Source organism: Euleptes europaea, chromosome 11 (genome assembly GCF_029931775.1).
Source record: "Euleptes europaea isolate rEulEur1 chromosome 11, rEulEur1.hap1, whole genome shotgun sequence".
Taxonomy (NCBI): domain Eukaryota; kingdom Metazoa; phylum Chordata; class Lepidosauria; order Squamata; family Sphaerodactylidae; genus Euleptes; species Euleptes europaea.
The window spans coordinates 23,528,333-23,541,063 of record NC_079322.1 but is presented as its reverse complement, the minus strand read 5'-3'; the positions used below and the strand labels follow the sequence as shown (position 1 = coordinate 23,541,063).

The following is a 12,731-nucleotide window of genomic DNA, read 5'->3' as shown; positions in this document are numbered from 1 at the left end:
CAGCACATTCCATTAGGCCACACTGAATCTACTATAACGAGCACATACAAAGATTTCCAGAACTCGATCATATGCAACTGGAAGATACTTTCAGAGCAACTGACATACCATCCTAAAAACAGATGCTGCTTTTGTGAACATTTCCTGAACTAAATCGTCTTCACAGGACTAGACATTTAGGCAACGAGCAGATGCTTTAAGCTTGCAATATACATAGGCTTGGATCCAGCAATGCACAAGCAGAAATACACACAGCAGTTCTGCCTGTGCAAGATCTTGTGCAACACCTACTTTCCTCCCTATATATAGGACCCAGAAACTGGATGTGCAAGGTCTTGCGCAAGCAGTAACAGAAGGAGGGGAATACAATATGTTTGATAGCACGAGCTGTTACTATGTTTTTGTCCCTTTCATTTCTGCTTGAACACGAGCTCTAGCACAAGCAGAAATTTTGTGCTGGATCTGACCCAGAGATCCCATCAGCTATCAGAGGGATTGTTTTAAATTATGGAAGCTTATCTGCTTGGAAATTTCACCAATTTACATTGAATGGCCACAGGGCGTACAGACAAGAGTCTTGTTGTTGTTTTTTAATTCCCAGTTCTGATCTTTCAGACAAATTTTCATGATAACCAATTACAAACATGCAGTCTGAGTTTTGGGAGCTAGACAGGCGGTAGCGTAACCATCTCTCCGTGCAGCTCAAATTCATCTGCTCCATCTGGTGGAAAGAGATATGGTGGAGGCTTCCATGGGGACTCTTCAAGGCAAGATGGATAGAGCTTTCCCACAGTGCATCGAAAGTCTTTCCCTAGGTCCCATAGCACCCGCTCAGAAATATGTTGCCGCAAGAACCACCGGTCAAGGTCCATATCGTACTGGTAGGTGGCATACTTGGCTCTCTCGTTCATGTGGGTTTCTCGTATGAACACACATAGAGTGTTGGAGATGACAACCGCTCTGACGCAGGGGTCAGAATACCGCTTGGCAGGGATATTGGCTGCCGTTCGCCATTCATTTTTATTCACATCGTAGACTTCCACGGTTACGGAAGACCCATCTACAGTGCTAGTTGGGAGCCTTATACCGGAGTTGCTGCCAACATGCAAGCCACCAATGTAAAATATTTTGTCTCCAAAAGCAGCAGCTGAAGCAAAGCATCTACTAGTCTGTCTCATAGCCATTTCAACCCAAGCATCTGACCTAGGGAAGTAACAGTACATCAAATTGTGCGCCATTACATAAATGCAGTTGTGAACAGCAACTGCCGTACTCCATTGCCATGAGCAGGGCAATGGGCTTACCATGGTCCACTCATCTCTCTCAGTATCATATCTTTCTACAGTTCTCCTGTTTAGCTCTCCGCCGACATTGTCTCCTCCAATTGCATAGATGTGGCCTTCACAGCAAACCAGAGATGGCTTTATGCGAACAAACAGCATTGGACTCTTTGGAAACCAAGTGTTCTGCTGGGCATCAAACCAGTAAAAGCAATTCACAGTTCGGAAGGCAACCTGAAGTTTGCTTGTTTTACTGTGATTGGTTTTTGTGTTTTTCAGTGGAATTTGCCCACCTGCTATATAAATGTCATTGTCAGGAGTTACAAGTGTTCCAACCTTATGCAAATCAGCAGGAGGGCTGCAGAGCTTGTAAACTTTTTCAGCCTGCGGGCTGTAGCATACTGAAGAGTAAAGGTTACCGGGATTTTCAGCAGCAGCTTCAATGAAAATCATCATCTCCTCTTTAGTCATCCCGAGCCTTGGCTTAAAAAACTTAGGCATAGATTTATACAATCCTTGAACCACAACTGACTTATCATTTGGTGGCAAGCCTTGAAACCAAGCTCTCTGTGTAACTTCAGAAAGTGCGTCAATTCTTATTTGGCTAAGAACAGACGACAAATACTGTGATCTAGATTCCGTGTTATACTCCAGCCACAACATAGCAGCTTCACGAACTGTTTCCTCCTTTTCCACATTTAAATTGTCACTGCTCAAAATATCTATCAAAAGATCGTGAGAGAGCTGCATGAAAGCCTCCTGATGATATACAGCTGTGAACTTGTGTTCTACCATCCTCTTAGCACTCTGTTTTAACTCTTCACAGCTGAAAAGGTCAGCAAAACTCAAGAGCCGCACACAGTTCTCTGCATTAATTTTTTTAATTAAGTATTCTCGACACCGTTGTAATACATCTTCTACCTGCAAAGGAAAAAAAACACTCATGTTAGAGGCAAAGTATGGTTTATGTTAAAAAATGTACAAGAACCACAACTATATACATAACAGTAGAAAAAGTGGGGAAGCTGCCCTAGATGCAGCTGTTTCACATTTTATTGAACAATGTCTGCTCCACCAGGGTGAAGGGATCTGTTACGAAGTACAGGCCTCTTCCCACACTGAAGACAAACCAACACTAGGGGTGTTTTGCAGCCTAGAACTAGGGAAGGGAACCAACTGCCTACACACCAGTCTGCTATGGAAGAACTCACCTGACTGGCAGCATTCTCTATTGATCTCTGAATAATTAAGATTTGCCAGCTGTGTTTGTCAACCTGGGTGGCAAATTACAGGTAGGTCATAGGGCCCAGAGAGAGGAGGAGGAGAACAAGGAGAGAAGGGGTGGTTCTGGGAGGCTCAGAGGCAAATATGGGTTCATCTGAATCCTATATGAAATGGCCATGAAATATAATCAGTTGTTCAGCAGTGCTCCAATAAACTTGAAGAACTGTAAATTTGTTCAGTATATCCTGAAAAGCAGCATTATACACCAGTAATCCAGCGGCCATGAAGTACATAAATAGAAATAGTGCCATACAGGAGAAGGGAAAACACACTCAAATATCTTGTGCCTAAATGTTAACAGGCTAGGTGTCGGGCTAGCTGCTGCGGACAGGTCACTCAACAATCGAGGTACCATTACAGAAAAGACACTCTGGCATTAATTGCCTCTGAAGGTGGGGAACAGAGCAGAACTTCTCTAGAAGGTTGTGACTGGCAGGCAGGTTTATATGGGAGTAGACAGTCTTTTAAATACCAGGGGGGAAATGCTACCTTTCCAAAATAACAAAAAAAGGTACCTAAGTATGAAGGGAGACAAAACAAAAGTAGATAGTAAATAAAACCAACCGACACCCACAAAATGAGGAAAGAGATTCTAATCACTGTACAAACAGAAAAATTCACTACACAACATCCTACTATTCATAAAATGTATCAAATTGAAAAATATACCAAAGAATCAGTAAACCTCTACAATAGAACCATTTGATGTGATTCTAACAACATGTATAATTTTTTTGGTTTGGTCTTGTGTGGTATTTAACTATTTTTGGAGTTTTGTTGTAGCTTATCTTCTGATTTTTTACTTTTCCATGTAGTCTCATAAAAGGAGTTTTTCCAACACATGGGTTTGTTAAAAATAAGGAGACAGAAAAAAAAGAATACATTCTGGATGTGAGGAAAATTGTAGATTGAAACAATCTGCTAGCAGACATCAAACCATTCTATTTTATTACATTCTATTTATGGTCTCATTACAGAAGTTTACAGGAACCCCACGGAGGTGGACTATATTAGTCAGTCCCACCCCCCTCCCACAACAGTTCCAGATTTTTGAGAGTCTAAATCTAACCAAGGCAATAGTGGATCTATGATAAAGAAATTATCGACATTTCATGTCTTCATTCTGAGCTATTCAACATTTGTTCAGAACAGAAACAAAATCAAGCCGAGCACATGACTTGCCACATGCACGGTGAACATGATGGCTTAGGGCAGCTACCTAGTTGTCAAGGCCCAAAGCTACCCCCAGGTAAGGCAAGCCTCTGCATGGATTTTGAAAGCCAAGGACTAAAAAGATTCAGAATTCGCAATACTAGATTCTCAACACCTCTATCAGATCAAATAGGACAACTAATGCTACAGCAAGAACCCTGACAAGAACAACTGGGAGACATCAATTTTCCTCCACCGCCACCCCACCCACCCAACAAGGCCTCAGTGCCAGTTCAGCTTTTTCATGCACAAACAGGTCCAAGCATGATTGACATCTGACCAACGACTGATCTAGGGGTTGTGAGGTACCCCCTGGCAATTGGTGGGGGAGGGTTGAGGGGGTGACTTCCTGAGAGCAAAGGGAGGCCTAGGCTGGCATTGCCCACCACGTCACTTCTGGTATGCACTGGAAGTGATATCACCGCATCATCGGCAACATGGGGCTCCTCTGGTATTCAGACAAAAAATATATGGTAGAAATCATTTTTATCATAGAGTTTTTGCCCAAATACTAGAGCGTTACATCCTCACTGGCAACCTGATAGCATCACTTCCACTGCATGCTGGAAGTGATGCTGCTTGCAGCATAGGCCTAGGCCTCCTTTTGCTGCCAGTGAGCACCCCCTCCTGCTGGCCAGCTGATTGGTGCTGAGGGAAGGCCCTGGAGCAGGGAATAATCCTCCAGTAGTGGAGGACTGGCAACCCTAGAATCATCTGACATCTAGCAAAAACAGCTGTTTGAGACCCTATGGCATCCTGACAACTTTCAGGATGCAGATAGTTGAAAGACCAGAAACAGAGAAAGGTCCTATTGTCTGATCTCCCTCTCTTTATTTGGCCCATTCTTCTCCTGACAACATATCCCTCCTACCTGTAATCAACTTTTGCACCTTTGTAGATCTCCCTACAGTAATAAAAAAATTATAAGTCAATTCTCAAAGGTGTTTTCTTAGGGCATCCTGTTGGTGTTATACTTCCTTGTCAGACAGTTTACAATTACACCCTTAGTATGGAACATGCAAATACTTCCATGGCAATTTATGATAATGTTCCTCGTCCATATCTACAAAAAGCAAATTGACTTGAAAACAAAATCTGATTACACACTTTAATTAAGCTCAATCATTATATATTTTAAATGTCATTTCAAGACAATGTATAGCTTAGAAAAATTACAGAACATTCCTACCTGTAAGAAGCAGGCCGTTTCATAAAGCTGTTCAACTGTTGTGTCACTTATTGCCAAATTACCCGTGTAAGCATAAGTTATGATGATCTGTAAAGTGGCTGCATCCACATTCCTCAGATGGATATGGGTTTGCTTGCTTTCACTCAACCCGCTCATGAACATAGCCCTGAGGAATAACCACAAAATACATTAACCTCAGCCATCTTCTAGCTTCTAATTTCCCAACACTCTGGAGATTACAATGCCCTGCCTTCTTTCCACCTGAGAGGTGGTTTGTAAAGAAGCACGAATCAGATGATACAATTTTGTTTAAAAGTTGATAGATGTTATCCACTTATTCATTGGTATGTCCACAGAAAGAAACTACTGGTTTTCCAAGAGACTGAATATAAAATGGCTGACCTCTGACGCTTCAAGGAAGTCAGGGCAGTAGTCACAGAGCTAGGCTGGGAAGTCGAGCTGTGACCATGGATAAGTTGGCACTTCTCACTACAGCCTACCCCACCCCCAGCCAAAGGAGACCAAGAAACTACTCTGACAGCACTCACAGCTGAAATTGCTGTTTTCCGCCTCTACTAGCTCTGCATCCTTTCTTTTGTTGTCTTTGGTAGTGAAGGAACAACTACTGGCAACATTCCATCACTTTTGGTATTTACTTCCTGTCAAACCTTTGGTGCTGGCCAGTCACTATGTTACACCCATGGAAACACTGCACCCCACCCACATACCAGATTTAAGCCTTTTGTTTTGGCAAAATAAATTCTGATACCTATATACAGCATAAGTACTTGCTACAGCTCTCAGAATTTCAAAATACTTAAAAATCAGGAAGCAAAACATGTGCAGGAAACATGCACATCCTGGCATTCTCTATCCCATTTCAGGGGATCTTATACCTTTGAGTTCATCCTCAGCAGCCACTATTTTAGTGGCCTGGTGAGCTCAAATACAATCTCCTGTTTGAACTAATGCTGCAAACTACCCCAATCACTTCACTACTTTGTTAAAAGGGAAGCATTCTGATCTCCCTAACCTGAAGACTAACAATCCTCAACATTAATGGGATCCAACCTCTGTTATTTAAAATAGCTGTGCCCCACCTTATCTCCACACATTCAAGGTGCCTAGCATGTGTGCATATAGTATTATTTTTCTGGCCCAACTCCTCTAACAGACCATAAAACAATGGCAGTCTGCTTCTTTTTTCTTAGATATACTTGCCATCAACCTTAGGACAACATGAGCATGGGCTCAACACTGGTAGATTTTATCCCCACTAAACAGACTTCCTTCCATAAAAGCCCTAACACCCCCCCCAAAAAAATAGAATGCTGCCTGCATTGTTACAATGTAGATTTCCCACTTTCACTGCAGAGCACCTGTGACCCTTGAAGTGGTCTGAGTGGTGCACACTGACTTAGTGTTTCCATATTAGCAATTTAAAAAAAAATATTTCAGCCCTCCATTTTTAAGTTATCAGCAGAACCAACATTAGAACTATGCTACACATTGGACAATGTGAACATCTGAGTAGCAGCATCATTTAACACCACATTTTTTTAGATCAAGCAATAATGCTTTAGGCACATACCTGAAGTAAGAGCTACACGTAGCAAGAACCATCTTATGGCATGGGAATTCAGTACCCTCAACAATTAAAACTATGTCAGTTAATAATTGCTGTTCATAGAACAGCTTTAACTGCTCCAGTAAAGATACAGCATATTCCGTATTGATCTGCCTTTCTTCCTGTGTAGACATGACTATGTTCCATTAATGTTTCCAGGATCAGATTAGAGAAGCCACTTTAATTTGGCAGGACAGAGATCAAGCAATCATTTCTTGAAAAACTGAGAAGAGACTAGAGGAAATATGTTTGAAGCCTTTACAAGCTTTATTTAAGACATTTAGCAATGATGGACTAAACTGCTGAACCAAGATTGCTTCAGACTTTGACCCACTCCCAGGTCACAATACAATCATTTGGTGACCATCTATTCTCCTGAGGCTTTCAAGAACAACTGCCAAACTTCTCGTGAGATTTCCAGTGATACAGCACATTGGCAAACAAATGCAATTTGTGAGGTAGATTTTCTTGAAGCATCTCTGTCAGTCACTGCACTTGGGAAACTAGAAGAAAAACAACAGTGTCAGTAACTTTGCTAAGCCTGTTGTTCACAGCAGTTCTGCCTAAAATACTGTTTAGTAAACATTTAAACTGTTTATCAAGCAGTTTTACCCAGAGAACAGGTGCAAAAGTTAAGATTAAAAATAAATTTAATACTGTTTCTTTACCACTACAATACATGAAGAATGCCTGTAATTAGAGATGAAAGGCTGGCTAAGAGTACTGGTGCTGAAGTATTACAGAAATACACTCAGAACTATGACTGACATGTCTTGCTTCTGTGCTGTATTGGAAATGTCTCCCTCATAACCCCAAATATGGTTAAAGGTTTTTGCCTCTCCCTACATTAAGCGACACGGGTACCATCTAGCTCCACTGGTGCAATTATTTACATTTGTGTTTTAATCCTGACTTTCTCACCGTAAACAGTTAAGGCAGCTGATGAAGCCGCTGAAGCTAGCAACAGGACACTAAAATCAAAAGCGCCGGAAACATTAACACATCAGCAGCCAGCCATCATATACTCCTCAGACATAATATGCCACTCAGCCCCACTGATGTACCCCAATGAAGATAATTAAATTCTGTTTAAACAGAAGAGTGGACAACAGTACCCATGGCACATTATGCACAGTACTTCAGATGTGCTAAAATTAGGTGCCAACCACTGTCAGTGCCTTCAGGATTTTTCAAAACAAGTACATGCTGCATTGTCTTTAAATGTTACATTCAAAGCTTTATGCAGAGTTTTTAGTAGATCAATACTTCTAATTTTTTTTAATCACATTTCATTTGTTTGTTTTTTCTAACCAAATATTTCAGTTTAACTGTATTGTGACTGGCACATAAAATTAACATGAAGTATTTAAAAAATCTGTTTACTTAGATATAAGTAAAAATAAATATGCTGACTCAGATCATGCTCTATTTAGGACATCAAATAACTTCCTAGAATTTTTTCGTATTCTCGCTGTGCCAGAAAACCTGTATCACTGCAATGTAGTATGGAAGCTGCTGAGTTCTCTAGGACTTCATCACGCTGGATGCAAAACAAGGGGGAAAGAAAAAATTCTGGCCATTATGGTCTTTTATCTGCATCTTGTGAAGGGTGTACTGCAGACTTGATATGATCAATTGGTGCTGCATGGAAGTAATATTATATTCCACCTTAGCCTACCAAGATGAAGGGGAAAATGTCATCTTCTATTAGAAAATACAAAATGCCACTTTTTCTTCACTTCAGAAGGCTAAAGTGCAACTCGATACTACCTACACACAGCACAATAAAATTTCATTGTTTAAACATTAACCATTTCACAATGCAGTCCACATATGTATCTTTACATACCTATCAGCTTTGCTTCTGATCTTGACAAACAATTAACATGCTAAAGCACTCCAGTATCAGTCTTGTGTGCAGACGACCAAACAGTAAGGCCAGCATTGGAAAACACGTTCCGCAAGAGCAGTGAACCTGGAATGCACAGGTAACCATTTTTTAGTTTTGGAAGCCCACAAAAATCATGTCCATATTTACAGCAAAATGTAATTGGTAAGCAAATCCTTATCACTTAAGCATTCAATTTTAAAGCCTAACCCAAAACAGTCACATGTGAAGAACTATGGTGCTCCGTTCTCTTTAAAACAGTGGACAGAGTCTCATAATGGGTGACAAAAAGTTGAACAAGCTAGGGTTAAGCTTGTTAATGTTAAGACATCTCTGAATTAATGTGAGGAAACCAGTTTGAAGACAACTATGAATTACTGTAACAGATAAAACACTATGAAGTTTTGCAAAACACTGGATTTAAAGTAATAAAAGTGGCATGTTGTCCAATATTCTAATAGCATAGTCAGTCATGATCTCATACCACCATAAAGATGAAGGACCAATTATTCTTCCTCCAATAATTAATACTGCACAGTAATTCCATCTTCATAACTCAAAAGAAGAAAAAAAATTAAAAGTAGCAATAGGATGACATCCACTATATAGCCTGACTCCTAAACCAAGTGGACAATTAAACTACCTTTCACAACAAATTGGATGCACCCAAGTTTCAGTAAGACCTAACCATGCCAAACCATTTCTTCTCCTGTCCCTGTCCCACACACTCCTACTTCTAGATCCAATATTGTTTTATGTAAACCACTATGACCAACAAGAGAAGAACTTTTCTTTCAGGTTTTTTTCCTTTGCTTTGCTGATCAGGAAGTTTAAAGTCCTAAACCAGGAGGAACAGCTACTCTTCTACCTGAAAGGAAAACTAGGTTTTTGCCCAGAAGTGCTGTCAAAAGGACAAACAAAAAACACCACCACCTGGGGGTTGTCTTAAATTCAAATACCAGTTACAGGCATGTACTACAATAAAGACCTTTGTGCATAACATTTTTAAGGGGGTCACCTTACTTTCAGGTAGCTTAATTTTCATAAGGTGAACAACATCCAAGTTGGGGAAATGAAATAGTATCTGCTTAGCAGTTACCCAATTTTTTCAGAACAGTTTATCCAAATGTTCAATTAAGGGTTCCCCTATATCTTAGGATCCCCACTTTATTTACTTCCTTTATACCCCACCTTTCTCCACAACGGAGACCCAAAACAGCTTACATCGTTTTCTTGTTTATTCTCACAACCTCCAAGTGAGGCAAATCAGGCTGAGTGCTTGTGACTGGCCCAAGCTCAACCAGCAAACTTCCATGGCAGAGTGGGGATCTGAACCTTAGTCTCGCAGATCCTAGCACAAAACTCTAATCACTACACCAAACTGGTGTTCTAAAAAAAAAAGTCCTGAAGTCAACTGAAATACAGTTTCCACTGCAGACAACTTAGCCTACAGCATCTTAATCACTTCTACCTAAAATGTTACATTCTGTGCAATCTCCAGTCCACAGAACCTTGACTGTACAGTAATTATTTAAGAACTCTGAAAGGCATCCCAGTTACAATGGCAGTTACCTCAAAGTAAGCGTATCTATTAGAGTGCAACTCTGAAGATGACCCCAGCTGATGGACTAAGCATGCTAACACACTGAAACAGCCAGAGTTACTCCACAACTATGCGACCAAGAGAAACCATGATCATGCAAGAACCTCAGTATGTGTTCTATACTCCCAGTACTTGGGAGTACTAAATTCAGCAAGCAGCTATCACCGTATTCCAGTTATTCATGCAGTTCTTGACTCAGTTCAACCTTCTGTAGCTGAAAGTGCCAGTTCTCTTCTTGCTACAGAGCTATCCTAACATGACACCAAGGTGTAAACCCACCCCATACCACAACTAAAATATGTCAACTATGGCTGGTTATGAAAGCTGTGCAGAGTACTGTCTCCAGTCAAGCCGTTAGTTGTTCAGGCTAACAGAATGAGATCACACAGAGTTGTCCTACTGCATATCCATGAGCACTGCATGCACAGCTCAGTCTCCAAGGAAGTGCTATATTTGCCTAAAGACAATTTTTAATCACTACAGTAGGCAAAGCAAGCTTTGTTGTGAACTACTTCCTATATGCTTTCTATAAGCACCCTCAATATTACATGATTTGTGTAAATTTTACTTGACCACTGTGGTTATCTTTTGCCCTGCTCCCATCTTCTGAGTGAGTGGCAACCAGGAACAGAGCCCTCTCTGTTGTGGCACCAGATTCTGGAACTCCCTCCCCTGGAAGACTCATCTGTCCCTTCTTCTGTCACCACCTTCCACCAGCGGGTGGAGACTTTGTTTTGTTTGGCGTTCCCTCACTGATCCTTCTTCCTGCCCAAAGTTTTAATTATTGCTTTAATTTTTTGTATGTGTATTTTTAGCTCTAGTTTTAATTGCTTAAATTGTGTTTTTTTGCTTTAATTGTTTTAATGATATATTTTGTTGGATTTGAGTATATGATTTATTGTTTTTAATTTGTTTGCACCTTGATGGTTCTTATGAAGGCAGAAAAGCAGGACAGATTTTGTAAAATAAAATAAAGTAATTCACACCTATGAAGGCTGGTGCATGTTTTAGAAAACCATTTTTCCTTCCAATTGAACTCTTTACCCTGTACTATTAAACACAGAACACATACAGGGTGACTGAGCAAAACAGAGTTCTCCACCCACAGCCTTTCAGATCTAGTGAAGTTCAGTTTTTAACTTGCATACAAATTCTAAAACCTTTCAGAAATCACATGTAAACAACGTGATTTACAAAGTCTTTTTCAATAAAACTCTCAGTAGTGAACTGTTTTATTCATTTTCCCCAAAACTCAATCAGCTTATGATAAGACTTCTTTAGAACCGTACAAATCAGTTACTCAGGCCAGATAACTGCTTCTACTAAGTGATCCACACCAGATGACATATCAGCTCATTCTAAATTGCAGGTCCTGAAAGTCACAATCAATTGCTGAATGATACACAGTAGGAGCAGCATTTTAATACAAACTGGCACTCTACCAAATTTAAAAACACTAAGATGAACCCTGTTGTTACAATAATTTATCTCCCACCCAGAAACACCAGCATGTCAAAACGCTCCACAGTCATCTGTTTTTATATCTCAGAGGAGACTGTATTCATTGCTTCAAGAGAAGAATCAGATTTACATATATCCTAATCAAAATAGATCACAGAAGGTAATCAGGCCACTGTTCTCAAATATTGTAAAACAAATGCACTTCATTCACATTGTAAATCAGTGGTTCCCAAAGTGGGCAGTACCACGCCCTGGGGGGCGGTGGGATTACCTAGGGGGGCACTAAGAGGAAAGGGGGCAGCAGGGGGGTGCTAGAGGTGGGCCCCTTCAACTCTGTTGTTCACTAATTTATAATAGATCAAGCTATGGCACCATGCTAACAAATTTGGTGTAAACTATCAGATTTTTTTTCCAGACTTTGAAGTTGAATAAATTTCAACTACAAATTTTTAATTTGATTTTGAATAGATGTGCAATTGTTACTGTTTTGAAATGTTATTATCTTTAGTGAGTCATGCAAACCCCTTCTTTGAATAATACTTTTTATAGGCTAGGGGGCGCTGGGGTTGAGTTTGTGGAACCAAAGGGGTGGTGGCCCGAAAAGTTTGGGAACCACTGTTGTAAATGAAACATTGTCCTTTCCAGCCAAAGAAAAACCCAGGCAAAAACAAACCACAGCAGGTCCACAATCTAAACTCAGGTGAGCCCTTTCCTCATTATGGAAGATATTTACCACAACTTTACATCTACAGTCAGAGGGGCCAGGGTGGTGTAGTGGTTAAGAGCTGTGGAGTCTGATATGGAGAATTGGGTTTTAGTCCCCACTCCTCCACATGAGTGGTGGACTCTAATCTGGTGACATGGGTTGGGTTTCCCACTCCTACGCATGAAGCCAGCTGGGTGACCTTGGGCTAGTCACAACTCTTAAAGCTCTCTCAGCCCCACCTAACTCACAGGGTGTCTGTTGTGGGGAGAGGAAGGGAAGGTGATTGTACGCCAGTTTGATTCTTCCTTAAGTGGGGGAGAAAGTCAGCATATAAAAACCAATTCTTCTTGGGGGGAGCGGAAGGAGCAGTTCACCTCACCACCTGGGGCAGAAGGTAGCATGACTCACCCACTGGGAGGCTACGCTGGCATAACCTTATCGCATTTCCTTTCCAAGGGTGCTGGGAACGTTTCCCTAACAG

General features: G+C 40.8%; 1 protein-coding gene across 1 annotated transcript; it reads right to left on the bottom strand.

Moving 5' to 3' along the window:
* Nucleotides 1–645: 645 nt before the first annotated feature.
* Nucleotides 646–6,925, bottom strand: KBTBD2 (kelch repeat and BTB domain containing 2). The gene is made up of 3 exons (XM_056857631.1): nt 6,557–6,925; nt 4,966–5,131; nt 646–2,201 (listed from the first exon to the last, which is right to left on the bottom strand). The coding sequence occupies exons 1-3, from the start codon at nt 6,724–6,726 to the stop codon at nt 666–668; spliced, it is 1,872 nt and encodes a 623-aa protein (XP_056713609.1). The 5' UTR covers nt 6,727–6,925; the 3' UTR covers nt 646–665.
* Between the last annotated feature and the right edge of the window lie 5,806 nt (nt 6,926–12,731).